The 27,840-nt window shown below is 33.0% G+C and overlaps 10 protein-coding genes across 10 annotated transcripts; 4 read left to right on the forward strand and 6 right to left on the reverse strand.

Annotated features, from left to right (window-relative positions):
• Nucleotides 1–5: 5 nt before the first annotated feature.
• On the reverse strand, nt 6–5,697 carry DFA_02179 (protein phosphatase 2C; the record flags this gene model as incomplete). Its single annotated transcript, XM_004357606.1, has 8 exons — nt 6–155; nt 240–312; nt 410–656; nt 753–1,214; nt 1,419–1,569; nt 1,665–1,867; nt 2,488–5,108; nt 5,195–5,697. 8 exons carry the CDS (start codon nt 5,695–5,697, stop codon nt 6–8), a joined length of 4,410 nt encoding a protein of 1,469 aa, XP_004357663.1.
• A 1,162-nt stretch (nt 5,698–6,859) lies between these two features.
• DFA_02180 (uncharacterized protein) lies at nt 6,860–7,230 on the reverse strand (the record flags this gene model as incomplete). Its single annotated transcript, XM_004357607.1, has 3 exons — nt 6,860–6,952; nt 7,034–7,129; nt 7,216–7,230. The coding sequence occupies 3 exons, from the start codon at nt 7,228–7,230 to the stop codon at nt 6,860–6,862; spliced, it is 204 nt and encodes a 67-aa protein (XP_004357664.1).
• A 1,555-nt stretch (nt 7,231–8,785) lies between these two features.
• On the reverse strand, nt 8,786–9,834 carry psmA1 (20S proteasome subunit C2; the record flags this gene model as incomplete). Its single annotated transcript, XM_004357608.1, has 4 exons — nt 8,786–8,839; nt 8,915–9,199; nt 9,304–9,374; nt 9,492–9,834. 4 exons carry the CDS (start codon nt 9,832–9,834, stop codon nt 8,786–8,788), a joined length of 753 nt encoding a protein of 250 aa, XP_004357665.1.
• Nucleotides 9,835–10,194: 360 nt separating this feature from the next.
• DFA_02182 (uncharacterized protein) lies at nt 10,195–12,617 on the reverse strand (the record flags this gene model as incomplete). Its single annotated transcript, XM_004357609.1, has 2 exons — nt 10,195–12,446; nt 12,530–12,617. 2 exons carry the CDS (start codon nt 12,615–12,617, stop codon nt 10,195–10,197), a joined length of 2,340 nt encoding a protein of 779 aa, XP_004357666.1.
• Nucleotides 12,618–15,977: 3,360 nt separating this feature from the next.
• On the forward strand, nt 15,978–17,220 carry DFA_02183 (mitotic spindle assembly checkpoint protein MAD2B; the record flags this gene model as incomplete). The annotated part of the gene is made up of 2 exons (XM_004357610.1): nt 15,978–16,110; nt 16,205–17,220. 2 exons carry the CDS (start codon nt 15,978–15,980, stop codon nt 17,218–17,220), a joined length of 1,149 nt encoding a protein of 382 aa, XP_004357667.1.
• Nucleotides 17,221–17,441: 221 nt separating this feature from the next.
• Nucleotides 17,442–18,821, reverse strand: DFA_02184 (uncharacterized protein; the record flags this gene model as incomplete). The annotated part of the gene is made up of 4 exons (XM_004357611.1): nt 17,442–17,650; nt 17,727–18,066; nt 18,162–18,362; nt 18,435–18,821. 4 exons carry the CDS (start codon nt 18,819–18,821, stop codon nt 17,442–17,444), a joined length of 1,137 nt encoding a protein of 378 aa, XP_004357668.1.
• Nucleotides 18,822–19,316: 495 nt separating this feature from the next.
• Nucleotides 19,317–21,375, forward strand: DFA_02185 (uncharacterized protein; the record flags this gene model as incomplete). The annotated part of the gene is made up of 4 exons (XM_004357612.1): nt 19,317–19,430; nt 19,541–19,871; nt 19,975–20,416; nt 20,514–21,375. The coding sequence occupies 4 exons, from the start codon at nt 19,317–19,319 to the stop codon at nt 21,373–21,375; spliced, it is 1,749 nt and encodes a 582-aa protein (XP_004357669.1).
• A 221-nt stretch (nt 21,376–21,596) lies between these two features.
• DFA_02186 (uncharacterized protein) lies at nt 21,597–24,005 on the forward strand (the record flags this gene model as incomplete). The annotated part of the gene is made up of 4 exons (XM_004357613.1): nt 21,597–23,273; nt 23,348–23,414; nt 23,517–23,928; nt 23,954–24,005. The coding sequence occupies 4 exons, from the start codon at nt 21,597–21,599 to the stop codon at nt 24,003–24,005; spliced, it is 2,208 nt and encodes a 735-aa protein (XP_004357670.1).
• Nucleotides 24,006–24,233: 228 nt separating this feature from the next.
• On the reverse strand, nt 24,234–25,676 carry DFA_02187 (uncharacterized protein; the record flags this gene model as incomplete). The annotated part of the gene is made up of 3 exons (XM_004357614.1): nt 24,234–24,450; nt 24,621–24,655; nt 24,708–25,676. 3 exons carry the CDS (start codon nt 25,674–25,676, stop codon nt 24,234–24,236), a joined length of 1,221 nt encoding a protein of 406 aa, XP_004357671.1.
• Nucleotides 25,677–26,322: 646 nt separating this feature from the next.
• On the forward strand, nt 26,323–27,735 carry DFA_02188 (uncharacterized protein; the record flags this gene model as incomplete). The annotated part of the gene is made up of 5 exons (XM_004357615.1): nt 26,323–26,520; nt 27,002–27,053; nt 27,201–27,352; nt 27,614–27,680; nt 27,719–27,735. 5 exons carry the CDS (start codon nt 26,323–26,325, stop codon nt 27,733–27,735), a joined length of 486 nt encoding a protein of 161 aa, XP_004357672.1.
• Nucleotides 27,736–27,840: the final 105 nt, after the last annotated feature.

The following is a 27,840-nucleotide window of genomic DNA, read 5'->3' on the forward strand; positions in this document are numbered from 1 at the left end:
TATTATTATGCCTCTAATTGATATTTTGAATTCTTTAATCTTTCATATCTCCATAATTTATAAGGGAATACAAATAATAGTATTTTGATGACTGTCAAAATAATATTAATCCAAAAATATTTCAATTCATTCAAAGTTAAATACACCAATAAATACTATAATATATATTTAAAAGAAATAATTAGTAAAATATTATAGATAAATTGTATTATCTTTTTTTTTTTTGAAAAGTGACAAACCTCTAATAAACCAATAACAGCTGTGATGATTGAACTTATTCCCATTAATTTTCCATAATGACTGTATCCAAAACTAAATAAAAATAGATGTTTTAATATTGATTGATTGATTGATTGATTGATTGATTGATTGATTGATTGATTGATTTATGAATCTTCTTTATACTTACACTTCTGATAAATAAATAAAAAAATAACCCCAAATAAATACATTTTGAAAGGATACAAAGAAAAAGGTGGCAAATTGTAATGGTTGTGGCGTTGGAATACTAGAAAATACACCAAATAATACTCCAATAATATTGATATAAAATGCATTCATTGCAAGACTAGATTTAAGCATAATAAAACCAACAACTGGAACTAATATTAATCCTCCATTCCATGAATAATTAAATATATCAATATAAATGGATTCTAAAATAAATAAATAAATAAATAAATAAATAAAAAGAAGGCATCCTTTGATTAATATTTGTTGTTTGATAAAATTATTTCTTTTCTTTTTCTTACCAGTGAATAATTCGTTAACAATACCAATATAGAATACAGAATGTAAAGAATTAATACTCATAAATAAACAAATGAGCATAAATTGCCAAGATTGTAATTGTCCGAGTAACGATTTTTTCTTTAGATCATCTTCTTGTTTTTCTTTATCACTGGCACTTAGGAGAGGTGATGAATCTAGAGATTTACTTTGTAATTTATATGATTCATTAACTTGCTGCGACGACGACAAGAATTCTTGGTCTGTCTCTTGTTGTTTTTCTGCACTGACATTGACTATCAATGATTCGTGTTCTACCGCTTCCTCTTGCTCGTCGACTTTTAATTTCGTTCTGGATAATATAAATTCTTCGTATGGTAGATATGGTTTATGATGCATCATAAACAAACTAGGTACCAATAATAGTACAAGTATGATGATATAGTAGAGGAAGAGATTTGAAATTGGAATATCATACTTTTGGGCTAGTATGCTAAACACCTTGAATACAAACGATGATCCAACAAACATTCCAGAAAACGATGAAGATATGGAAGTGTAATAGGAAGGAAATAGGTTTTGTATGTGAATAAGAGATACTTGGCAAGCGGGACCACCAATACCAAGCATTGCAAATGCAACAATATAAAGATTGTCGCTTACCAAATGACTAATATACCAACATATACAACCACCAATCATTATAATTAATGCTACCAATGATGTCCAAATAGGTCCATGTTTATCAAATAGTGCACCACTTAGAAATGCTGATCCAGTGGCTGTAAATGCACCCAATGTATATACTAAATTAAGTCTTAATGATTGATCATTACATGTCTTTAAATAAAATTAGTTAGATATATATATATATATATAATAGTAGTAGTAGTAGTAGTAGTATATATAATAATAGTGTTTTCTATTATACATACAGATTGACCAGGCTTACAAAGATAACTAAATACACCCTGTCTTTCCATCTCTTGTTCAAGAGGTGACCAACCAAATACAATACCAGTAATCAATAACATCTGTATCTCTGCTAGTAACAATAGCCAATATCGATATTTGCCTGTATATATTGATTCATCATAGTTTTGTTTTGATAAACTAGAGAATAACATTCTTCTTCTAACTAGAGATATATATTTATAACCTCTCTCCTCGAATGTATCCTCTTTCTCTCTTGCTCTACTCTACACTACACTACTCTGGTTATCTCTTTTTCTTTTATTAAAAACTATGAAAAATAATAGTGACCGACGGTTAAATGGATTTTTGTTTTCGGTGTTGCTTTGACAAAATAGATATATTGAAATATCCAGATTTAATTGATAATATATATATATATATATTATAGAATGTATTTTGTTACGTGTGTTCAATAAATATACAATGGTTTGTTTTATTTGGGTAATGGAAGGGTTTTTTTTGTTTTTTGGAACCAACAAGAAAGGTGTGAGGAATAATAATCCATCCCACCCCCCCTCTTGGCGGCCTTTTTTTAAACCAATCAAAAATACATAGAGGAGGAGGTTGAAATAAATAGGTGCTATATATGGGTTGTTGTTGTTGTTGTTGTTTGTTGATATATTGTTGTTGTTGTTGTTATTGTTGTTGTTGTTGTTGTTGTTGTTGTTGTTGTTGTTGTTGTTGTTGTTATTGTTTCATTATTATATGATGAATTTATATATATATATATATTTGATTATATTGAATTGGTTGGAATATTATTTTTTAAATCTATTATTATACAAGTAATATTATCATCGGAACCTCTAAAGAATGAATAATCACGTAAACGTTGAGCTGCAATTCTCATATTGGGTGATGCAATTACAATGTCACAGGCAGCTTGATCACCAATTTCATCCCAAACACCATCGCATGCCACAATGATAAATTGGTCTGCTGATTTGTCAGACTCTGTAATCGATAGATGAGGATCTGGTATGACATATGGTTCCATGTAAAAGTCACCTATCGATCTAGACACTGCCAATGTACCATTGACACGAGCAGTATCACCACTCGATATGACAAACCCACCGGCTCTACGTATTCTAGCCTCTTCTTTTTGGTCATTTGGTTTGTGATCAAACGATAGACGAATGGCTCTATTATTTCTACACAAAACGATACGAGTATCACCAATATTTGAGACAAAGTAGTATCGTTCGTTGATTAGGATGGCAGCAGCAGTTGCACCGCAGTACTTTAGTTCTGGTTTCTCGTGTGATATGTATTGTTTAAATTGTAGTGACACCTCGCTGTATGCCTGTTTGAGCCATTGTAGAGGTGGCAGCGATGGATATCTATCGATAAGTGTCTTTAGGATAACGGGGAACCACTCGCATGAATAGGTTGCTGCACGTGGACCGGCGTGTCCATCAAACAATGTGATGAGATCCATGGTGGAAGAACCTGAAAAACAACCTCTAATAGAAAAGGCATCTTCCATGGTTGGACGACGTCCAATCATCTCTGCCATTTCAAAGTTGAATCGTTTGCTTGCCGTCCAAATCAAATCTGCCAAATCACCATTCTTGGCTAGTTTGTTGTGATGGTAGATGAGATGAAGAGAGTTGGTCTTGGTGTTGATTGAAGCTTGACTGCTGCTACGACTCATCGCTCCAGGTGCAGGTGTCTCTGCGCCTCGTGGCGATGAGAGTGGTGACGATGGTGAAGAGGGTGACGATGGATGGTTGTAGAGGTAGATGTCGGGTATGGACGTTAACGAGTTGAATGAAACGTCAAAGATAAATAGATTGGATAGCGTGGCAAGTAACTCGTCAAAGGGGATAGTATCGAGTTGATTACAAGAAAACGATATAACCTGCAAGTTTTCAAGTTGCATAAACTCTGTCCAATCAACCGATTTGAGTAGATTATTGGAGAGATCTAATTTCTCGAGTGAACGACAGAGATAGATGAAACGAGGCACTTGAGCCCATTTACATGAAGCCATCGATAGCTCACGGAGTGATGGAAAGTATTCAACGGTTGGATCGGCAGCACCAATCGTTAATTGCTCATTGCCATTGAGATATAGTTCTTCGAGTGAGTAGTAAGAATCTTTGGGAAAGGCAAGTGCCTTTAGACTTGGATTGTAACCCAAAAACAACTGTGACAATGATGGACAATCTTGCCATATATTGGCTGGAAACTCTTCCAAGTGGTTGTCACATAGATTAAGACAAGTGAGAGATGGTGATTGGCTAAACAAGTTGTTTGGCAATGTTTTCAATTGATTATTAAATAATAGTAATGTTGTCAATTGCTCTAATACCATCGTCGTCGATAATGATGATGATGTTGAACCTTGACCATCAGCTGTAGGAACATTGGGTAGATCTTGTAGACGATTATCAGATAGATCTAGATGGGTAAATGGACAACCAATTGAAAATAATCTTTCTGGTAACTTTGTTATTTGATTTGAACGTATCTTGAAATCACGTAAACTATACAATGAATATTCATTACCATCTTGTTCTTGCTCTTGTTGTTGTTGTTGACCACCACCACCAAATAAACTATCTGGTATTAAAAGTAATCTATTAAAAGATGCATTGAATGTTTGTAAAAGTGTGAGATAACGTAGTTCCTCTGGTAACTCTTTGAGATGATTGTGACTGATATCTAGATTGGTTAGACTCTCTAGATTTCCCAACTCGCTTGGTACTTGATCGAGCAAGTTGTGACGCACTGAGAAAAAGGTGAGAGCACGTAACGTTCCAATCTCTTGTGGTAGATCCTTTAGACAATTGTAAGATAGATCCAAATAGGTGAGTGCTTGTAAATGTTGAACATCTGTAGATATTGCACGTAAACGACAATGTGCCAAATAGAGTGTTGAAATTTGACTATACCAAAACAGTGAAGGTGGTAGATAGTTTTCACCATCCCATCCGGGTGCTGTATTTGATGATAAATCTAATTTGGTCAATGTACTAATATATCCATATTCGGCTGGTAAATGGTTGGGTTGGTGGTCGGTTGTCAAAACAGTCTGTTTTGTTTCTTGACTTGATTGTAATGTTGGTGTTGGTAGAGTGAGATCATCGACATCTGAATGATTAACTATAGCATCTGGAGGAGGAGTAGAACTAGTAGTGGGAGCAGTAGTATCCTCTTTGGCAGGTATCATAAATTGGTTACCTGCCAATAATAGAGTTGTCAACTCTGTCAATGTGCTTATAGATGTTGGCAATGATTTTAAACGATTGTAACTAAAATCCAATGTAACCACTTTACTCAACTCACCAATTCTATTTGGTATCTCTACCAATTTATTCTTGCTAACAATGACTCGCTGAAGATTGACACGACTAACCAAATCTTCTTCATCTAATTTTTCTGCTCCACTACTTGATCTAAAAGAAATTAGAAATAAATTAATAAATAAATAATAATGAATCTAATAATAATAATAATAGATAATAATAGATAATAAACATACTTATCATAAATGATTGAATATAAAACGGAACCAGTTTTTGGAGGTAATTTAAATTGATTACCAGAAGATCTTCTTGATGGTGGTGGCGATGAAGTTGGACTAGAATTCTTTGATGATAATAATCCAACTTCATTTAAAGAGTTGGATTGTATTCCATCGCTGCCAACACCTCCACCGCTACTACTTAGATATAATGATACAGGTCTTTTTGTTGGTGATGTTACATTGTTATTATTATTATTATTATTATTACAATCAGCCAAATCAATTCCTCCACTATTATTCATTTTTGATTTTCTTTTTTGATTTGAACTGTCAACATTATGTTGTTGTTGTTGTTGTTGTTGTTGTTGTTGTTGTTGTTGATGATGATCGTTTGCAGTAGCAGAACCAGAACTAGAACTACTACTATTTAAAGAGTTATCTTTAATCTCTTTGTCTTTACTCTTTGATAGACTACTAAAAAAGGAATCTGACTTTCTCTTTTCTTTGGTTTCTGTCATCTTTTTTCTTTGATTTACTCTTTGTTTTTTTGGGCAAACCTCTAAACCTCTAAAATTCTAATAATTCAATTGTTGTTTGTTGGGTATAGTATACTATAGTTATTGGGATAAATATATTAAAGTGTGACAAAAGATTTGATAATATTTTGTTTAATGGGGAAGAATTGAAATGGTAGTATTTCTGCTATGAAGGAAGAAGGACAGACAGACAGACAGACAGTCTGTGGAATCGATGCTACTACACTTTTTGCAATGGGTGTTGTTGTTGTTGTTGTTGTTGATTGTGGTATTAGTGTGGTGGTGGTGGTGGTGGTTTATCGATGGATGATGATGAGATGAGATGAGATGTGTAATCTACTATCTCTATGAGCGGTGGTGGTGGTGGTGGTGTGTGTGTGCGTACTTGTATAATATATTATTATGTCAATATTGAATAAAAAATATAGCAATAATAATAACTAAAAAGATTATAGATAGATAGATAGAAGATAGATATAGATATACAGTGGTGGATACAAATAATAATAATAATAATAAAGTTGATAAAATCTTCTCTCTTTTCAGTACGATTAGACCAACAACACAGTGATCATACTACCGTTGCCAACTAACTACTGAGAAAGGGTTAGAGGGTTAGGATCAACACCAATTTAAATTCAATTATTATTAACGACACACACTACTTTACTTTAGATATTAAAAGAGTAAAAGGATGCTATTGATGATGATGATTGATGGTGTTGTCGCTGTCACTGTTTCTCTTCTCCTCTCCTTCGTTGTACTAGTACTTTATGCTTTTCCTACGAGATTGATAAATAACCGTCCTGGAATCAAAGCTGCTAAAAAAATCTTTAAATATTTAATATTATTTTTAAATTCAATTTGGGTGCGGGTTTGGTTGTGTCTTAATCTATGGACCTACCATCCCTATCGAGTCTCCTCCCTTCCTTGGTGATCTTTTTTTTTTTTTTTTTGTTTAAACAAAAAGGAAATCGGCGATCAATCTTGATGATCAAGTATGTACGTAGTATCCTTTGGTCGATTCGATTCATAAGAATGTACATGATAAACCCGCTGCTGTTGACCATGGTTCCTGGCGCAGAGGAGGTATTGTTTTGTTTTGTTTTGTTTTGATTTAAATAATATTGTGTCAGTAAATTTATTATTCCTTGATTGGAGTTTCTGAAGGGGTTGTAGTTCCCTTTGCTTCATGTTGGCTCTTTGCCCAATCTGCGCTATCAAAGAATTTCTTATCCTATAAAAGTTGAATGACTTGTTTGTTAGTATATATAATACATATACAGGGTTGTTATTGTTGTTATTGTTGTAAACATACTTTCTTTGCCAATAAAGCTGATTGCTTTGGTAATCTACCGCCATACTTTTCGTAAGCCTTTCTGTCTTCTGGTGACATGTTGTCTAAATTTGGTTGCTGTTGATAGAATAATAATAAAAATAGAATTAGTATTCCAAATCTTGTTGTAATTTGTTCATTGTTCATTGTCAGCTGGTACATACTTCAGTTGAAGTCATTTTATAATTTCTATATGCGTTTGTAATTAATTAATTAATTGTTATTATTTGATATTTAAATTGAATAATAAGATTGAGTAAATTAAATTGTGTAGTTAACTATGTTTTTGGTGGATATGCTATAAATAAATAAATTAAAATAAATTAAAATTAAAAATAATTAATTAAAATTTCTCTATTGTTGTTTTTGTTTCTCTTTCGACAATGGCAGTAGAAGAACAATAATAATAATAATATTTAAAAATAATATTATATTTAAAATAATTATTATTCTTCTTCTAAAAAAATATATTTTAAAATTAGGTCTTTTTTATAACACCCTCTGGTACTACTAACTAAATGATAGATGCAATAATAATAATAATAATAATAATAATAATAATAATAATAATAATAATAATAATAAAATAAAAATAGAGAAAAGTTAGTTATGGACTGAAGTAATCAACTTAGTCTCCTCCTCCCTCTGATATTTAAACAATGTCACCACACCCAACATGTTGAAATGTCAATTATAGGGATAAAGGGAAGTGGGTTGTGTGTGAGTGTGTGTCGGGTGTGGTTGATTTGTATTACTGTTCATTGTGTTTCCTTTTAAAACTCACCACTACCCACTGTCTCTCTCTCTCAATCCTCTCTCTCTCTCTCTCTCTCTCTCTCTTTTCCCTCCCACCGTTGCTTTTGATTAGCTAGCTCAACGATACATATAAATATTCTATCGATAAGGGAATGAGTAGGTTTAGGGTTGAGGAAAGGAAAGAGAGATAGCATAAAAATGAATGAAATAGAGACTCTACATGCACACTCATATCACATGATGATTAATCTTCTTTCTTCTTACCTTGTTGTTGTTGTTGTTATTTGCTTTCTTTCTTTCAAGATGTCATCTTATTTCTAACTTGTTGATTACATGATCATCTAATCTATCTATCTACACTTTGTTTGTTGTTGTTATTTACTTCTACTCTACCACCATTGTCGAAACAAAGAACTGTTGGTTGTTCTTTTAGTTGTGTAGACGACATTACGTAGTCTTCTTCTACTACTACTACTGCTAGTTCTCTTTATCACCTACCTTTTATAAATACAGTTTCAAGTCAACAAACAAATCGATTCCTTCAAATTTGATCACAACCACACAACTGGTTTCATTGTTGCCTTTATCAATTTTATTTTATTTTTATTTTTTTATTTTTTTCTCCAGTCAAGCTTCAAGTAATACAATCCATTTCGTTTAGTACATGTAGATTCTAATCGATTGTCTCACAAAGGTCCTCTAGAGGATAGAGAGGTAATTGATAACCGACATAAAACAATAAAAAGAGTTTGTTTTTCCTCTCTGAAAGAACCTGTCAAAATGATTACATTGAAACTAGTTTTTATTATCATTATTATTATTTGGTTTGGATGGACAGTAAGGATTGAAAAGTATTTAAATCTCTCATTCCTTTTACTAAAAGGGGTATTATTCTACTACATTATTCGAGATTATATTTATATTTATATTTATGAACATTATTATTATTATTATTATTATTATTAATTATTATTCAATTTAATCTTGTTGCATTGGTTGAGCAGCTTCTTCGCCACTTTCGATCAAGTTTAGCTAATAGAAAAAAAAAATGATCAGGTAAATAATCAATGGTTGGGCATTTAAAAACACTACAGTTCTGATACATACATAATCTTGGGTATCATCACCTTCGATGATCTTGAATTTTTGGTCTTCACCAACTATAGCAATGGAAACATTCTTGGTGGTTAAACCAGTGTCAGTGTTTGGAATGGTTTCACGAAGAGCACGCAAGCCGTGTACTATTAATTCTTTGAGGTCGCATTGTTCAAAGCTATCAAAGTATTTCTCGAGGTATGTCTTTGCTGATTGTGATCTTGCTCCAATTGAAATGGCCTTGTATGAATAATAGTTACCAGATGGACATGTTTGATATACATGAGCTCCAGTTTGCTATAAATACAAACAATGTGAGAGGAGATAGAGAGGAGAGAGATTGTGTGAGTATCAACTATTTTCCTATTATTGTATTACCATTATCATAGTCTTAATCTTACATCATAACCTGCAACTAATAAACCAACACCATATGGTCTTCTACCATATCTTTGAGTATGTACTTGAGATTCTGTAGAAATAAAATGATGATAGAGATGATCGAGATAGAGATAGAGAGAGAAAGAGAGAGATGAATTTGATTAATTTCAAATTGTTAGGTGTCATATTGATTGTCAATTGAACTTACTATCAGCAACCTTTGTAATTAAACGTTCAACTCTCATATCTGATTCATAGATATATTTATAGTTTGAGCATTCATTACGCATGTAGTTGCAAAGTACACGAGCATCGGCAGTGAGACCAGAGATGGCGATACCAATATGATCATCGACAACAAATAACTTCTTTTGATAGCTTCCCAACTCTGAACTAGATCTCTTTAAACTAACCAATACAGCATATTTCTTTGATTTGAGAGCTACAGCTGCACTGCCTTGTTTGACAGCCTCCATGGCATATTCTATTTGGTGAATACGTCCTGATGGACTGAATGTTGTAATATCACTGTCATATTGATTACGATACATCTTTTCTCTTTTTACTTCTTCTTGCTTGTTATTGTTGTTAAATTATGTGTACAAAAAAAATAATAATAAATTAATATAAGAATTTTGATGAAGAAGTGAAGATCATCAAAAACCCCTTTTTTTTTTTTTTTTTTAATTAATTTTTTTCAGCAACAAAGAATTGAAGGAACAACGCGTTTACTGTCAGATCTGTATTAGATTTTAAGTATATATTATCATTTATTATTATATTTAAAGGGTGTTTGTATATTTACAAAGAAATGGTTTTCAAAAATAATTAGTAAATTACTTTGTTTGTTTGTTTCATTATTATTATTATATTATATTATTATTATTCACATTGGTTGGTTGGTTGGTTGGTTAGTCAAAATATTCTTTTCTTTTGTTTGGATTATTATATGAAGTAAAAGATGATGATGATCCTACACCAGTATTGTTACTGCTACTACCACTGTTATTCTGATAGTGATCAGCAGCAGAGGCAGTGGTTGTACTACTATGGTGATGGTGATGCATTGGATTAAAATGGCTATGACCACCACCACCACCACTGCTACTATGACTATTGTCAGATTCATTGTCATCGTGTAGTTGTTCAATGTCACTAGAGGATGACGTTGACGATGTCAATGATTTAATGCTGCTGAGATAGTGCATGTTATTCGATGATCCACTACCGCTACCACTGTTGTTGTTGTTGTTATTACCATTGTACGATGAGGTGGTAGTAGTGGTGGTAGTAGTGGTGGTAGTTAGAGATGGTGGCGAGAATGGAGCACAAATAGAACCCAAAGATGGAGTGGAGATGTTTGGACTGGATGTGGCACCACTCGATGGATCATCGCTGTCACTTTTAGTTCTCTTCTTTCGGTGTTGTTGACTACCTTGAGAGCTAGCAGATGCTACTCCTTGTTGCGATATCGATGAACCGCTACTTTCTCCTGTTGGTGGCACATTGGACGACGAAGAGAATGGAAAAGAAGAGAGAGCAAAGGGTGGGAAAATATCACGGTTACCTCGTGTAGGTGAAGCATTGTTGGTTGGTAGAGGCAAGATACCTGGACTACCACTGGATCCAAATACAAAGGGACTGAGTGACGAAGATGATGATGGGACTGGATGCATCGAACTGGGAGATTGGGTCAAAGGAGGTGTATTTACATTCATTTTAAAGGGGAAGGGTTGAAGTGAAGTTTCGTGGAGTTTTAATGGCGATTGGTTGAAAAAGGATGATGATGTTGACGGCGTGGAGTTTGTGGCGAGTGGAGGAGTTGATCCTAAAATAGGGGTGATGGAACTGCTTCCTCCGCCACTGTTGGGGCCAGTACTACCGCTGTGGTGACTATTATATTGGTGACTGGACGAGGCTGAGGATGAGTGATGACTAGTACTATCGTCTCGTGACGAATAGTTTGGCGAGGTGGTTGAATAAATCGATGAGGTTCGGTCGTATGGTTTGAGATTCTGTGGGTTTGTTGTTGATGATGAGGCGTTGGTTTGAATTGGGCTGTACATGTTGGAATAATCACCATAGGATGATTGGTGTGTGTTGTTATTACTGTTATTATTATTACTGTTATTATTTGATGAGGGATATATTTGATGATGATGTTGTTGTTGGTGATGATGTGACATTTGATCTTGTTGTTGATAGGGGTACGATGATGAAAGGTTGTGGAAATTGGGTGTTTGTGGTGTTTGTTGACCTGGTGAGGGGTAGAAGTATTGGTTGGATGAATGTGGATCCTTGAATGAGTGGTCTCTTGGCGATGATGACAATTGTGGACTGTTAACACCGGGTGGTGGTGGAAGGGAAACATAGGAATCGGATTGGTTGCCTCTGGATGTATGGATATTATTATAAGAGGTATATGGACCATGAGGAGTATGATATCCATCATTGATATTGTTGCCAGATGTTGGGAAATATGGGTTTGTTGATTGGAATGGTTGTTGATGTTGTTGCATTGCTGAAGATGAAATGTATCCACCACCTGCACCACCAGAGTGATGTCCAAACGGTTGAGTATAAATAACATTGCTATTTGAATTGCCAGTTGGTGATTGGTTGTTCATTTGATCATATGAACCCTCTAGGAATCTTAAATTTGGTCTAGGATTGGGGTTGTATTGATTCAGCTGCTGAGATGGTGGAGGTAGTGCAATCGGATGATTGGCAACTTGGTGTTGTTGATGATGATGATGATGATGTTGTTGTGGAATGTATGGATGATGGTTGATGACTGGAGTTGGGATGGTAGTGTATGCCTTTGGATTTCTATTGAAATCATCTGGGGTGGTATATGAGATATTGTTTTCAGGATCGGGATACAACTTTTTTTGATCATTATCTTCCTTGTCTCTTAGAAAATGTCTAAGTAGAAGGTCTTTCTTTTCAGAACCACTTGAATCAGCCAGAGTAAACTCCCACAACTTGACTTCTTTTGTTTCATCTTGTAATGTCAAGGTTCTCTTGTATCCAATAATCAATTCCCCTTCCTTGATCTTTGTATCTGAACCATTTTGTTTCCATGACAATCCTTGAGTATTTTTTCTGATTTTATTATTTTTTGGTGTATCTATTTTTCTTCTTACAAAGTGAAATTCTCCATCTAAATTAAATAAATATAGGTAATGGATATATAATATTAATAACGATTCTTATCATAGTTAATTATAGTTTTTTTAAACTTACCTCCTCTTGAGTTATAATGGGAAATAGATTCTTGTTCACCTTTTTCAGGGATAATTTCACCAGAGATGGTTACTTGTTGTCCTTGCATTTTTTTAATTATATAATTTATATAATTGTTGTTGTGAAGTCTGTGTGGATACATTGTTGTTGTTGTTGTTGTCGGTTTAGATCATCTACAAAGATGATAATGATAAATGAAAAAAATAAATAAATGGGATGGAATTATTATTATTATTATTGATTGTCTACAAAGAATATAGGATTTCTTTGTGACCCTGGAACTTTAATTGTTGTTGTTGTTGTGGTTCCAATGATGAAAAAAAGGAAAAGGGGAGAAAATAGATTTGTCTTTTTATATTATTTGGATAAATATATAGGTTGATTGATTGATTGATTGGTGACTGATGTGGTGGTTGGTTGTTGATCTCTCTCTCTCTTTTTCTATTTTAATAAAAAATATCCGATAGTTTTTAAAAATCTGGATGATGGTACATAGAGTAGTGAGGTGATAGGTATGTAGATTAATAGATAGATGGATAGATAGAAAGATAAATAAATAAAATAGGTATGTGGGTAGGGAAATATGAAGATACAAAAAGAGTTAGTATTGTTACTGTAAATGATTGAATGATCCTATTATTAAACATTTAATTTTGAAAATAGAAGAGGAATGGGAGAATGAGAGGGGAGAATTAAAAAAGAGTTGGCCAGCTGGTTCAAGAAAAAAGCAACTAGCTGGCCAGCTCAACTACCACAATGAGAGACAGCAATCAATCAACAACCAATCAATCAATTTGTTTGACAAGAGACACAAACCGTGGCCGAGTGTCTCATTGTGTAACAATGATGATGAGACACTGATCGATAACAATGATGTCGGCCATAAGTGAATGCCTGCCTGTTTAGATTGTACTCTCTACTGTGTTCCTTTCCCCTTTGCTCTGCTTCGCTTAATAATAGAATGATTGCATCCAAAAATATAAATTCTCCACCCCTTGACCTCTCACAGATTTCCATGAGATTAAACTGATTGGTGGTTAGGGGGGGGGGGGGGGGGTGTGGGGGATGAGACACATTGAATAAATTATCCGATGAATACCCATGTTGGTTTGGGGGTGAGCCAATAATCACAAACAAACATATTTACATATCGTACTTTTTTGTTTTTAAATTTATATAACAAACATACAAACGAATGAAATAATAATAAAAAAAATTGATGAAATGAAAAAAAATCGATCGGGAAAACTGTTTTTTTGTTTCGGTTATTGAGAAGAGGAAGAAGGGTAGGAGAGGGAATAAAAAGAAAGATAAAGTTTGTTTTTGATAAAAATATACTAAAGATGTATTTATAGTTATTTATATAAATAAATCTCCTTTGGTTGTTGAGGTTATATTTGTTGTTGAATAGAAGAAACAGGTTGGTGTACCAATTGGATTGTTTGTTGAAATTAAAGAATGCTGGCTATCGATCGAACAAACAATAATAATAATAGCAAAGACAGGTGAGAGGGGGGACAAGTGAGAGGGGGTGGTGCAAGGGAACTAGGTGTTTGGATAGAGGGAAAATAGATTGGAAGATGGTTGGGGAGTGAAGAGATAAAAATCTATCTACTCTATTTAATAGATGGGGACACTTTAAAAGCAATAAATTGATCGATGGGATGCATAATAATTGTAATCACCCCTACATCTATCAGCCTAGCCTATATATTTAGAAATGAAACACATTGTTTGTGTTGATACTGATGATGTGGGGATGGGATGGATCTCTCCTTTCTTTTGCATTGTATTAATAGTTATACTACAATGATTGCAGAGAGAGGAGGAGGAGGGCTTACAGTGTTTAAGGATTTCTCCCAATCACCTCCACATCCTATTTTTGTCGGGGTTGGGGGGGTGGAGGGTTGTTGAGGTTTGGATTGGTGGATGGTTTTTGAAGAGGGTTTGACAAAATTGGTGACTGGAGCTGGGTTGGTTTGCGTGTGATATAGAATATCGGGCTATCGATTATTATGTTGGGGTTGAGGGTTTGGTTGAGGTTTACCTTGTATGTGTTGGCGTGTTAAAATACTATATCTCTCTCTCTTTCTCTAGGGTATTGTGCAATGATATATTTATCTTATACTTGTTCTATTGATAACTCTCTAGAATACTTTATATCTTATATCTGTGTTGTGTGTGTGTGTGTGTTTGTTTAAAGTGTATAAGAGATGAAAATGAAAGGATATAACAACCACCACTTGACCTATTTTCCACAACTCACGATACGTTAATGTATGCTATTATTTGCATTTGTTGTTTCACAGTAGAGACTACTAGCTAGCTAGTACTGCCGATGTTTTTTTTGAAAGAGTAGTTATTACAAGAGACACGCACCGTTCTCACTCTCTCAAAGAAAAAAAAGAGTAAAGACATTGACATTGCCAACCAGTACTGTCTGCTTCTGTTGCTGTTGGTTAGAGTATGGATGCAACCCCCCGTAACACCACACCCTCCCCTCCAGGGGTTGATCGTGTCGCGGGGTATCCCGTTTATTTGGTTCTAAAAAGCATGGGCTCTCTTTTCAAAAACACTATTGTTGTTTCCTATGAGAGAATGCGCAATCGATAGACAAAAAAGATTGGGAGATCTGATGCATCTGAAAATTGTACTCTAAAAATGGAACCCTATCTAATTTCGAAAAATCATATGATTGGCCAACACCCTGTTTCGCATTGTTGCCTGTCGATTTTGATACGAAAAAACTTAATGAAAACAAAAAAAAACAATTCAACTTTTTGAAAACCGCAATTGGGTGTCGACTGAAAACAAGGACCAAAACCAACCCCCCCCGATCGTGACATGCCAACACCACATTAAACGGTCTGGCTAGACGACGAGTTAATTATCGAATATTTTGTATTTTCCTCCTCCTCCTCAACATATGGCAGCTTCAATGTCAATGATCTCATTTTAGGTCTATTTAGGAAGTGCGGTTATCTTTGGGTTTTCACAACAATGCTCTTCGAGTATTCTTTCATGGATAATATTATTATTGTATCGAAACCCTCAAAGAATTCTATAATATATTAATAAATAATTGCTCACGAGTTTGTTTTTCTTTCGACCATCTCCTCCTCCTTTTTTTTTTGAGGGTGACCATCCTTTTTTGATCTCTTTCTAAATTTATGTAGAGAAACAAAAAGTTTCGTATAGATAGATATCTATTTCATAATATCCAATTCTTTCGAAATTGATTGAAAATGTGTTGTTATTATTGGTTCATAATCTCCCCAATGTTCTTGAGGGTTTGTCATCCATAGAATTTCCTAAAAAGGAAAGTTCTTTTTTCAAAGTTGAGGGCGCAACCCTTCATTCAGAATAGATTTTTGTTGTTTAATCACTTTGAACACCCAATGTTGTTGTTATTGGTACTTTCTTTATCATTATGGGCGATGAATGTTGAATGAACACATTATCTACAACTACTTTAGGTTCTAATAACATCAACAACAACAGTAAATATTATGATGTCATATCAGAGTTTATAGAGGTTGCATGTCATTGTATATTATATGTTAGAGGTGTATATGATTCATGTAGGTTTGATATATATATGTATATATTATAGATTCTTCTTCTTCTTCTTCTTCCTTTCTAATATCTTTTGTATTCTATTTGACCTATATATAGGTCTATTTCAAAGATCATTAAAGTATGGAATTGCTGTTCCAATGAGCAGAAGTATACAACTTCAAAACTATATTGCTGCAACTATAGATAGTCTAAAGATTCACCTGTTCAATGGATCTATTGATAAGATTTCTATAGCAATACTTGATAGTTTTGGTGCTCCCATAGAAAGATTCATGTTTGATTTTGATCAACAACAACAACAACATACCAACAACAACAATAATAACAAACAAAACACAAAGAATGATAACTTGATATCTAAAATCAAGGATGGAGGTATTATTATACTTGATGATAGTCAATCTCAACAACAACAATTACAAAAGGATAAAGATAAAGAATTTAATAACTATCTAAATATCTTTAAAGAATCAAATATTAATTTAAAGAACCAACAAACAACTAATAATCAAAATAATCAAAATAATCAAAATAATAATAACCAAGTAGTTGATTATGAATTATTAGAGAGATCATTTCAATCCTATTTATTAAAATTATTGTCATCAGAATCATACCTACCATTCAATAGAAAAGATAGAATGGATTGTACATTTACAGTTTATGCATTCACCAAGAAAAGAATTAATAGTATAAACAATAATAATAATAATTCACTTCAAATAGACCCTTTGAATGCTCCTGGTGGTGGAGAAGCTGGTGATTTAAATACAAATAACAAGAAAACTACAACCAATAATAATAGGCCAATGACATGGGTAGGTGTCAATGATGAAGAATATCAATTTCAACAACAACAACAACAACAACCAAAAGGCAAAGTGTCTGCAATACCATTAAAGTCGATATTTAGTGGCATATCTTCCAATCAACCAAGATATACTTTATCGACATCGATAGAATATATAGAATCACAAGGCGAGATGATGGACAACAACAACAACAATAAGGAAAATGTAAAGGATGGTTTACAATTTGATCATGATGACAATAATAATAATAATTTGATAGATGTGCCAATGGTTGAGCATTATTCATCAGAGGAAGAATAAGAGGATGAAGAATTTGTCAATAGCACCCAATAAACAAACTCAACCAATTCAATTCAATCCAATTAAATTCAATTCAATTAAATTCAATTAAATTCAATTAAATTCTAGATTTGAAACTTGGAATTCCATTTAAATGATTTATTCCAATCGATTTGTTGTAGTTATAATACAAATGAACAAAAGCTATTGTTGTTTAGGAACACTCGACTTGAATCAAGTGATTATTGTTGTTTCTTTGAGGATGTAGAATATACTGCACCTGGTCTATTGAGACCACGCATTTCACGAAGTTTGTTTGAGCTTGCACTAACTGCATAGAATATCATCGATACCAATGCATACCATCTAAGGGTGCTCGATGTAAAAAGATTATAAATTGTAAACAAAATACCAATCGACCATACTAATCCTGCCAAATAAATACTATGATCTATAGATTAAAAAGGACGATTAGTAGTTTTAATTTCTCTTTTCTTTTTTGTTTTTGTTTTTTCTTTTACACCTACCTTCTTGATTGGCGATTGAATTAAAAGGATATTTTCCATTATCCTTTTGGTATTGTAAAAGTTTATCCTTTTCTTGATAGATTTTGAATAACCATGGTTGTAATTTATCCTCTGTCTTTGGTACTTGAGAGATTGGAATACGACCAACATTAATATTTACTATATTTGGATTCTTGGAGAGAAGAAGTGAAGGAATAGTTGGTTTACCACAATCATATGACATTGTAACATCATAAACTGCATCAAATGTATCTCTATATACATCCAAACATGCCTGAACACCCTTTGTTCTTGGCAATAATACATTATTAAACTTTGGGAAACCATTCTTTTCTGCGTACTATTATTATTATTGTTGTTGTTGTTGTGAATCATCAAATTAGGGTTAGGTCATGGTATATATATAATATGATAGGTTATGGTATGTATACATACAGCCCAACTCTTTTCCAATTTTGTTTTATCTATATCGGTACCCTCTGGGAAGATTGTTACCCATGGTTTAGTTTGGTAAACATCTCTCATTTTAGTGAGTTTATAACGTAGGTGTGCTTCATCATACTCCCAGTCACGTGTCAAATAAATATACTCTATATTATCGCATCCCCATCCAACCAATGGAACAAATCTTATTTCCTTTTTTAAAAAAAACAATGATAGGTAAATAAAAGAGATCGAGAGATCGATCTGTAATCCATTGATACATACATTCTTTAAGATAAATTTAATTTTACTTAGAGCCTTTTGTTTGATTGCAAGAAACCAAAGGAAGAGCCAATCCACCTCGGATGGATGATTGACCATGATCAATGCACACTCTCCTTGTGGTAATTCCTTTTCACCTGTTATGTTTACATTGATTTGATTGACCACTTGAAAGATGAATAACATGAATCTGTACCACTGTGAAGCAATGATAGTATTCAATGTAAATGCCAAAGATGGATTGAATATCTGTAATATCTCTATAGGTAACATAATCATCAATATCGTTGCTATTGACATTACAAATAAAGCTATAGTAACAAATGCATTTTTATATATAGGTCTAGGTTTTTGTTGCTGTTGTTGTTGCTGTTGCTGTTTTACATCCATTTCTATGTTTTCTTCTTATCTTATTTCTTCTTAACAATGACACAACAAACAATAAAGATCGAGAGAGTGAACCAACTCAACTCGGTACCCAACGCATTTTTCTCATTGAACGTCGCAAAGTTCGGTTTATGAGCTTGAAAAAACAGATATTTAATTCATGGGTTGCAAAGATGTTTGTTGTTGTGTCGGTCGATGGTTAAGATATAAATCGATTAATCTGTATGTGTTTGTGTGTGTGTGTGTGTAATCACAAATTAAATTTGTTTGATATCATATTTAATATTGTGTATGGGTAAAACTATCTTCTTCGATTTTAAATATACAACAAAATTTTTCTCTGTCTGGATAAAAAAATTTCAAAAAAAAGGAGGGAAAATCATTCAAGATGCGTAAAGAAGTTGTATGATGAAAACAAGGTACTAGTAGTAGTAGAACTTGACAACACACAACTTAAGAGGAGGAATAGGAGAGAGAATAGAGAAAGAAGAATACAAAATGAAATATGAAACAGTGATGATATTGTGGCATAACAAGGATCCAATCTATTCAATCGATTTTGATCCTTGTTCAAATAGATTATGTACTACTGGTTCTGATAATGATATTAAAGTATGTCGGTGTTATTTCACTGAATAACATATCTATCTATCTTTAGAGATTTTGTTAAACTAATACATTCTCTCTCTCTCTTTCTCAATCTCTCAATCTCTCTCTCTCAGATATGGAGTTTTGAAAAGAACAAACAAACAGGTAAAATAGTATTTGATTACTTGTCAAGTCTATCAAAGCATACAAAACCTGTAAATGTTGCTAGATTCTCACCTGGTGGTAATCTATTGGCTAGTGGTGCAGATGATGGAGCAATAGTCATTTGGAGATTGAATACAACTATTCCTCTTGCAAAGGATTCATTCATGAAAGAACAATGGTCAATCGTCAGTATATTACGTGTCAATACCGATGCATATGATCTGTCATGGTCATCTAATGGTTTATATCTAACATCTGCCAGCACCGATAATAGTGTTCAAATTTGGAGTCCTTTGGCTAGTAGGTATTGATAATTTGTTATCTATCTATCTATCTATCTATCTATCTATAAGTACTAGTTGCTTTATTCACACATCAAATCAATCAACCAATATTTATTTAGAGATTTGTAATCAAACCATCATAGAACACACTCATTATGTTCAAGGAGTATGTTGGGATCCGTTGGGTGAATATTTGGTGACAGAGTCATCGGATGGATCTTGTCGATTGTACAACTTTAACAAACCACCACCAACTGGAAAACAACATAGTAGTAAAAAGAAACAACAACAAAAGGTTTCACTTGCAAATGTATTGACTAGAAGATCATTCAATATAAATAATCAAAATAGTCTATCTAATAATAATAATAATAATAATAATAATAATAATAATAATAATAATAATAATAATAATAATAATAATAATAATAATGATGGAATGGTGATTGATTCGAAAAAAGAAAAGGAAAATGATACAAAAGATGAACAACTTGAAGAAAAAGAAAAAGAAGTAAAAGTACAAAAGGATCATGCAATGTTTTATGATGAAAGAGTTACAACGTAAGTAGTATAGTATAGTATAGTTAGATAGATAGACAACAGTAGTAATAACAACAGGCGACTGATTTATGTTATTATGTTTTTCTAGATTTTTTAGAAGACCAGATTGGTCACCCGATGGATCACTATTTGTAACACCAACAGGTAAATTTAAATCAAATGCCACTGAAAAGTATACAAGTACATCCTATGTTTTTGCAAGAGGACTCCTCAACAAACCAATCTTTCATTTACCATCCAACAAACCAACCATTGTTGTTAAATTCAATCCACATATTTATAGTCTCAAATCAACCGCCACCACGACGATGACTACACCAGACACCAACAACAGTAGTAGTACTACTCAACCAAGTCTATTAACACTACCCTATAGAATGATCTTTTCTATTTGTACAACCGATACTATTGTCATTTACGACACACAATCAACCAAACCACTATATATAGTGTCTGAACTACATTATGCACCCATCACTGATATGTGTTGGTCACCAGATGGATCTATATTAATGGTAGCCTCTGAAGATGGATTTTGTAGTTATCTATTGTTTAACAACGATGAATTGGGTTCAATCGTAGCAGAGGATGATCCAATTTATCCACCATCCATGAAACAATTCCAATTATTTAAACAAGAGGCTATCATAAATACAAAGGTCGAACAACAACAACAACAACAACAAACTGGTGAATTATTAACAAAGAGAAAGGTAGTTGCACAGGATAATCAAGTTGAAGAAGAAGAAGAAAATGCAACAACAAAACCACAACAACAACAAGAAGGAGAAGAAGAAGAAATGCAACAAAAGAAACAAAAAACATTTGAACCAACCCCAAACAGTACTTCTACCACTACAACTACAACTACTACGACATCTAGCAACGAAGCATCAACCAATCAACCAAAACCAAAGAGAAGAATTCAACCAAATATAGTCATCACACCAACACAATAATGTGTGAGGAGGACTATTTCAAGAAAGAAAGTTCTAAAACTATTAAAAAATAAGGATATTATTATAATAAATAAATTATCTGTTTTTTGTCAAGATCTTTTAAGCATTATTAGAAATATTCTAATGAATTCATTTATTTTTTTAGATTCCAAGACTTGCAAGCAGCAATAAAGGTACAAACTAAACAATAGTTTGTTTGAAGACAAAATTAAACAACAACGATGACTACGACATTTCATACACTAATCAGAGATAAAATCTTGTGGGATAGTATCTGTTATCAGTTACATGGACATCATGATATCTTTAAATGTCCTAATCAACACACTATCAACCCTCATATCAATTGGCTAATTAAATACGATCATCATATTCATCTATTACTCAACCCAATTAGTAAACAATTAAACCAACAACTACTCATTTCAAATAGTAATAATAATAATAGTAACGAAAATATAAAGCAACAAATAGTAGATGAATATTGTAAATTAAATAGTAATCATCATAGCAATGATGATACTGTACAGACTCGTACTTGGAGCATTGCCAAACTATTTCAAAACTATCAATGTTGGTCTCATGAATCTTTGTATAAACTGGCATCTAATAGACATCAACATATTATACTACTGCTACTACTTTATACACTAGATCTGCAAACCACATCATCTACATGTATTGTTGCCTTTTCAGATGAGATTATGGAAAGAGTTATTTACAAATCAGTACCAAAACACAATGATGTACAATCAATCCACTCTAACACCAACACTACCACCACCGCCACCACCACCACCACCATTGACAAAGATTTACAAACAACTGTTAGTGATATGCTCATTAAAAGAATGATACAAAGATACCCAAATTATGTAAATAGTAGATGTTATGATGGAGCTGCAAAGGCTGGCAAGTTGGACATTATCAAATACATTTACTCTGTTCGACCAGATGTACCATTGGGTAGAACTGTTGCCACTAAAGCAGCTGAAAAAGGAAGATTACATGTCATCAAATATCTTCATGACCTCGAGAAACTAAACTCTCAAAGTGGAGTAAAGGCCTTGTCTGTAAATGTGTCATTTAAACCGGCTGCAATCGATGCAGCTGCCACCAATTCGCACATGGATGTACTCAAGTTTCTAAACAGCAACCGTAGTAAAGAGTGCACTGCAACTGTCGGTGCAATCGATGGCAGTGCTAAAAATGGACATTTGGACATTGTTCAATATGCTCACTCTCATATGAAGGCAACTGCGTCAAAGAGAGCATTATTTGGAGCATGTCAGAATGGACATTTGGAAGTGGTTAGATATATTTTGGCACAAGGACTCTTTGACCCAAAGGACCCAGACACACAAAGATCGGCTGATGAGGCTGCTAAAAATAGTCATGTCGATATTCTCAAGCTTTTGGCCACAAAGAATATTCTTGGCTCAGATACCATTGGCACTGGATGTCCTTTTGAAGTTATTCAATATCTACATGGTACACCTGAAACCAATCAGCTCTACAAACACTCTCCACCAAGAAATAAGGTGTACCATGCAATTTGGTCTAGTCAAACTATCGATACATTGGAGTTTTTGTACATACATTATCCCGATATTTTAAACAAAGAAGCAGGTGTGCTGGCCACATACAAACCGATACCGGGTGTACCATTTCTTCGTTTCCTCAACCAACACTGTCCATCAGTGATTGATGTCTTTAGATCAAATGATCGCAATATGTCTGATCCCTCTACCGGTCACCAAGTAAATGGTCATGCAATTATCAAGCGCGAGTATATGAATGACCAATCTATCATTGAATACTTGGATTATATCATCAACACTCTCAACATTTCAAATTTAAATTTGTCATTGATCAGGTTGAACCTTGAAATATTTAAAGTATGTGTCTAAACTATTCATTATATTATTTTTTAATAATATTAGCCAAACTAACTAAATCATCGTATTTATAGTTTTTAGATGAAAAAACATCAATGGTAGACAATTTTATTTCACAAATAGAATGGGTCGAATTGGCTAGTAATTCGGGTGATGTGCAGTTGGTTAGGTACTTGCACAACTATCCCAATCAAAACAAGAGAACCCAGTTTTGCAAAACAGCAAAATACAAATCTCTTGAAGTTGCTGCAAAGGTAGGCAGCATGGATACAGTCGAATATCTAGTAAACCAACTCGATGTTCCCATTGAAAGCGAGAGATTTATGGCATGTGCAAACCCCTCTCCAGATATTCTTGGTTTAATCTTTTCTCTTTTCCCCGATACCAAGATGATCGATTCTGACGATTTACCCTCTCAGTGCAATATCGAGTTGTTTGTTAAAGTCTACTCGAGATTATTAAAAGAGAGACAAATTTTTGGATCTGACAATCCAAACAACAATAACAACAACAATGGTTCTGGTTCAACTACAACAAAAAGAGAATTAAATTATTTTGCCGATATGGATTGTATAGCAATGATAATGGGAGATGACCAACTTTATCAAGGTTATATTCCTTCCCAAAATGCAGACAATTTATTTGAACAATACATGTGTGTAGTTGAATCTTACAAAAAGAGAAACCAGACATTCCCCATCCCCATGTCATTGCTTCAGACATGTTGTATAAATAGACCAATCAAACCTGTAGCTTTGATTTCCTATCTCTTGGAATACCGTCAATTGACCCAAAACTCGCCTTTGCAGTGCCAATTGCCAAAAAATTGGATAGATACTCTTTTGGATGATAGCTTTAATAACTCTAATTATCCTTGCTATCATTTTTTAGTCGATTTTAAAAAAAAGAATAATCTTTAGAATTTAATTTGAATAAAATATTAAACATTCTAATTTATTTTTACATTAAAAGAAAAGATCTACTATCCTTGTCTGAATGGAATGATGGTAATAAAAATGGTCTATGTTTGTAAATAAACTGGATCATATTATTATCTTTTTTTTGATTTTTAAAAGCAATTAAAAATCCTTTGTTTGATATTCTAACTTGAGATGGATCATCTTGGTTGAAAATGTCATCTTCCTCTTCTTCTTCTTGTCCAAATGATGCTCTTCTTCTTTTTAATGATTTATTGGTTGAATATTGTTGTTGTTGTATTCCTTTTAAACAGTGATAGGCTTGGATGATAACCATAGTGGGGCAATGTTGGCAGAAAATCTCAAATGCTTCCTTTGGAAATAGGTCAATGATAAACTCTATCATTCTAGTCATTAAACTATTTGATACATATAAATTGAAATCCATCCTGCTTGCCAAAGATTCTACCAATAATAAAATTCTTGGATCGTTCCTATTCATCTTTATTGTTTTTACTATCAATTCTAGAGTTTGAATTTCTTTATTTCCATTGTCTTGACCCAATATTGAATGGTTTTCTTGCTTTTCTGATATTATTAGTTGATTATTTAAAATAAAAGAAAAAGAGACAACAAATAGATTGTGATTGACAAGAGGTGTTGTTTTTATAATGCTGGAAATGATTTGAAATGATTTTTCTTGAATTTCTTTATCTATTTCAAAATTAAAAATGTTTGATAGAATGGATGTAATATATTTAATTGGTGATGAAGATTTTAAAAATTGAACAAAGAGGGTAATCCCTTGTTGGTTTGAAAACTTTAGGTTTGATTTCAAGAGCGACGATATATTGATTGGAAGTAAATTTTGAGCCAATTTTATCAATCTATAGCATCCAGACTTGATTGCATAAATTCCAATTGACTCTCTATTAATATTGTTTGTCAATTTTCCTTTCCACATGTGTTCATAGACCAATTGAATTATTTGTGGTGAAGAGGGTAGTTGGAATGAGTATTCTAGTATTCCACTGTCAACTTGGAGGATGCATGGTGTGATTTGGTCAAGTAAGGTTTGGATAATAATAGAATTTCCAGATTTAATTGCACACCTCAATAAGTTTGAGTTACAAAATAGTTTTTGATAGTTTGAATACAAAAATGAGAAAATAGTAGATTCTATTAAAGTTGATGAACAAATCAGTTCGATTGAAAAAAAGGAAATGATGATTGATTTTTTCAGTAAACTAGTTTGATTGAATATAATTTTATCTTTTAACAATCCAAAATGACCATAATAACACATTAAATCTCCATTTTCCCAATCTTTAAATTTTCTTTTCTCTGTTTCACCATTGTCTAATATAATGATATTGTTGTTGTTGTTGTTGTTGTGAATTTGATGAATTTTGTTAAATATTAAATTCATTATGTATTTATTTTTCCAAACACTGAATGGATGAGATGGACAGATTGGAGAAGTCATTATATTTGGTTGATAAATTATAGTTATTGAATAAAATTAAACAAACAATAAAATTTGAATAAATGAAAATTGTTAATTGTTTGAATAAATGATTGACGATTTCACAAATTAAGTTGTTTTGATATTTTTTTTTCTCCTCCTATTTTCATCCACCGTCAAGATGAAAATATCTTCATCCCCCTACACCTCACCATGATGGTTGATGAAAAATGATTATTTGATAGTCCCATCATCTTTTGATTAGTATGATTGTCCAAACCCAATCATTTTTTAATAGATATTATTATTACTTTTTTTCATAAAATAAAAGTAATTTGTTTAATCTGGTGGATCTTTTTCGTGATTATACTTTTGTAAAGGTCTATCTATTCTTTTTTTCTAGAATACTTTTTGGGTACAATTACAATGCACAAGAATTGGATTTGTAGTCTGTTGAAAAGAATACTGTTAATTTTATTTTTTGGGAGAAATGCATTTTTGCCAAAGTGTGTGATTTATAAATATAGAGTAGATCCTCTCTGGGAATTCTTTTACTATATGGTGGTGGGAAATCATTCAAATGTATGGACGATCGTTTCATTGACAAGTAATAGGGAAGAAGGTGAGAGAGACAGAGTGTAGATCGTGTTGTTCTTCATCATAAAAAATGAGTGAGAGGATAGAGACAAATAGTATTGTTGTCTACTCACTTAAGAGTTCATGCATATGCAACCTAGAACTTTTTTGGATCAATTATACTCATACTGAAACATTTAATATAGAGTATCCCGATAATACCACCACCACCATCACCACCACCTCGTACTTCTTTTTAACATATGTGTTATTTATTTGGAAGCAAATTGTATGTAAATCTAATCACCAATTGTCATATGAAATGTTTGATGTTTCCAAATCACTCTGTTTTCGATTAATGAATGAACAATAATCCACCCCCCCCAACAATATATATCCACCAACCAACCAACCAACCACCACTACCATACACACACCAACATGGAAATGAAAAAGATGTGTGTAATGCATAACCACAACCCCCAAACAATGATCAAAAATTTTATATACAATGGTATCTGAACATCACGATTCTTTTCACTTTCATTTTCATTCCCTCCAACACACCACCTCGCACACACCACCTTTCATATGCAAATCTCATTCAGCAGTTGTTGTATAATCAACTCTTCTTCATCTTCTTGTTTGCTTGGGGTTCATTCAACAACAACAACAATGACAACAATAACAATAATCAAACATTATAATGCAATCAATACAATGCTGCTTGCTATAATTAAGTGGTGCATTCAGATTTAGTAATCATGTAGGATGTAAAGCACCAACAGCAACAACAACAACAACAACAACAAGTAAGGGATGGTCAATAATAGTATATATCTTTTATGATACGTCGTATTATCAATCACTGATGATGTTGTTGATGATGATGATGTTGATAATATGATATTTTCAGTGATTACCATACCTTGCTCTCTCTACTACTACTACTACCTCCACTGTCATTAGTTCATCGCCGCTTTTCAACACCAACATCTTTACATTACCACGCACCCACTAGCTACAGCTGCTGCAATAATCGTAATACTACTACTACTTGTTCAACAACAGCAACAGCAACAATAGCAACAGCAGCAGATGATAGTAGTAGTAGTCGTAGGGTTTGGAAGAGAGAGAAGGAGGGAAGAGAAAGTGGCTGGCGCTACTACTACTACTACACTACAATGTATTAATTTAAATTAATTTTGATCAATTATTATTATTATTACACCTCTCTCTCTCTGTGTTTCACTACTCTCAACTACAATCAACCAGCAACAGCAACAGCAGCAGCAGCAGACTAGTTGCGATAATCATAATATTATTTTTCATTCATTCATTCATTCATCATCAGAAATAATAATCTAATTAATTACTATTAGTTGATTAATAATAATTATAATTATTTATCATTAGCTAACATTAAACAATCTGATTATATAACAACAAGTAAAAACATAAGGATAATAATAATAATAATAATAAAGAGGGAGGAGCAAGATAAGATTTAATATTTTGATCAAATCCAACAAATAATAACAATAATAATAAATATTAAATAATAAATCGATAAAAGAATCATCCTAACCAAACAACAATACAACAAGGA

The sequence above is a fragment of the Cavenderia fasciculata genome, assembly GCF_000203815.1.
Source record: "Cavenderia fasciculata unplaced genomic scaffold Scf_Dfasci-G-b-126g04.f1-5, whole genome shotgun sequence".
NCBI classification, from domain to species: Eukaryota; Evosea; class Eumycetozoa; order Acytosteliales; family Cavenderiaceae; genus Cavenderia; species Cavenderia fasciculata.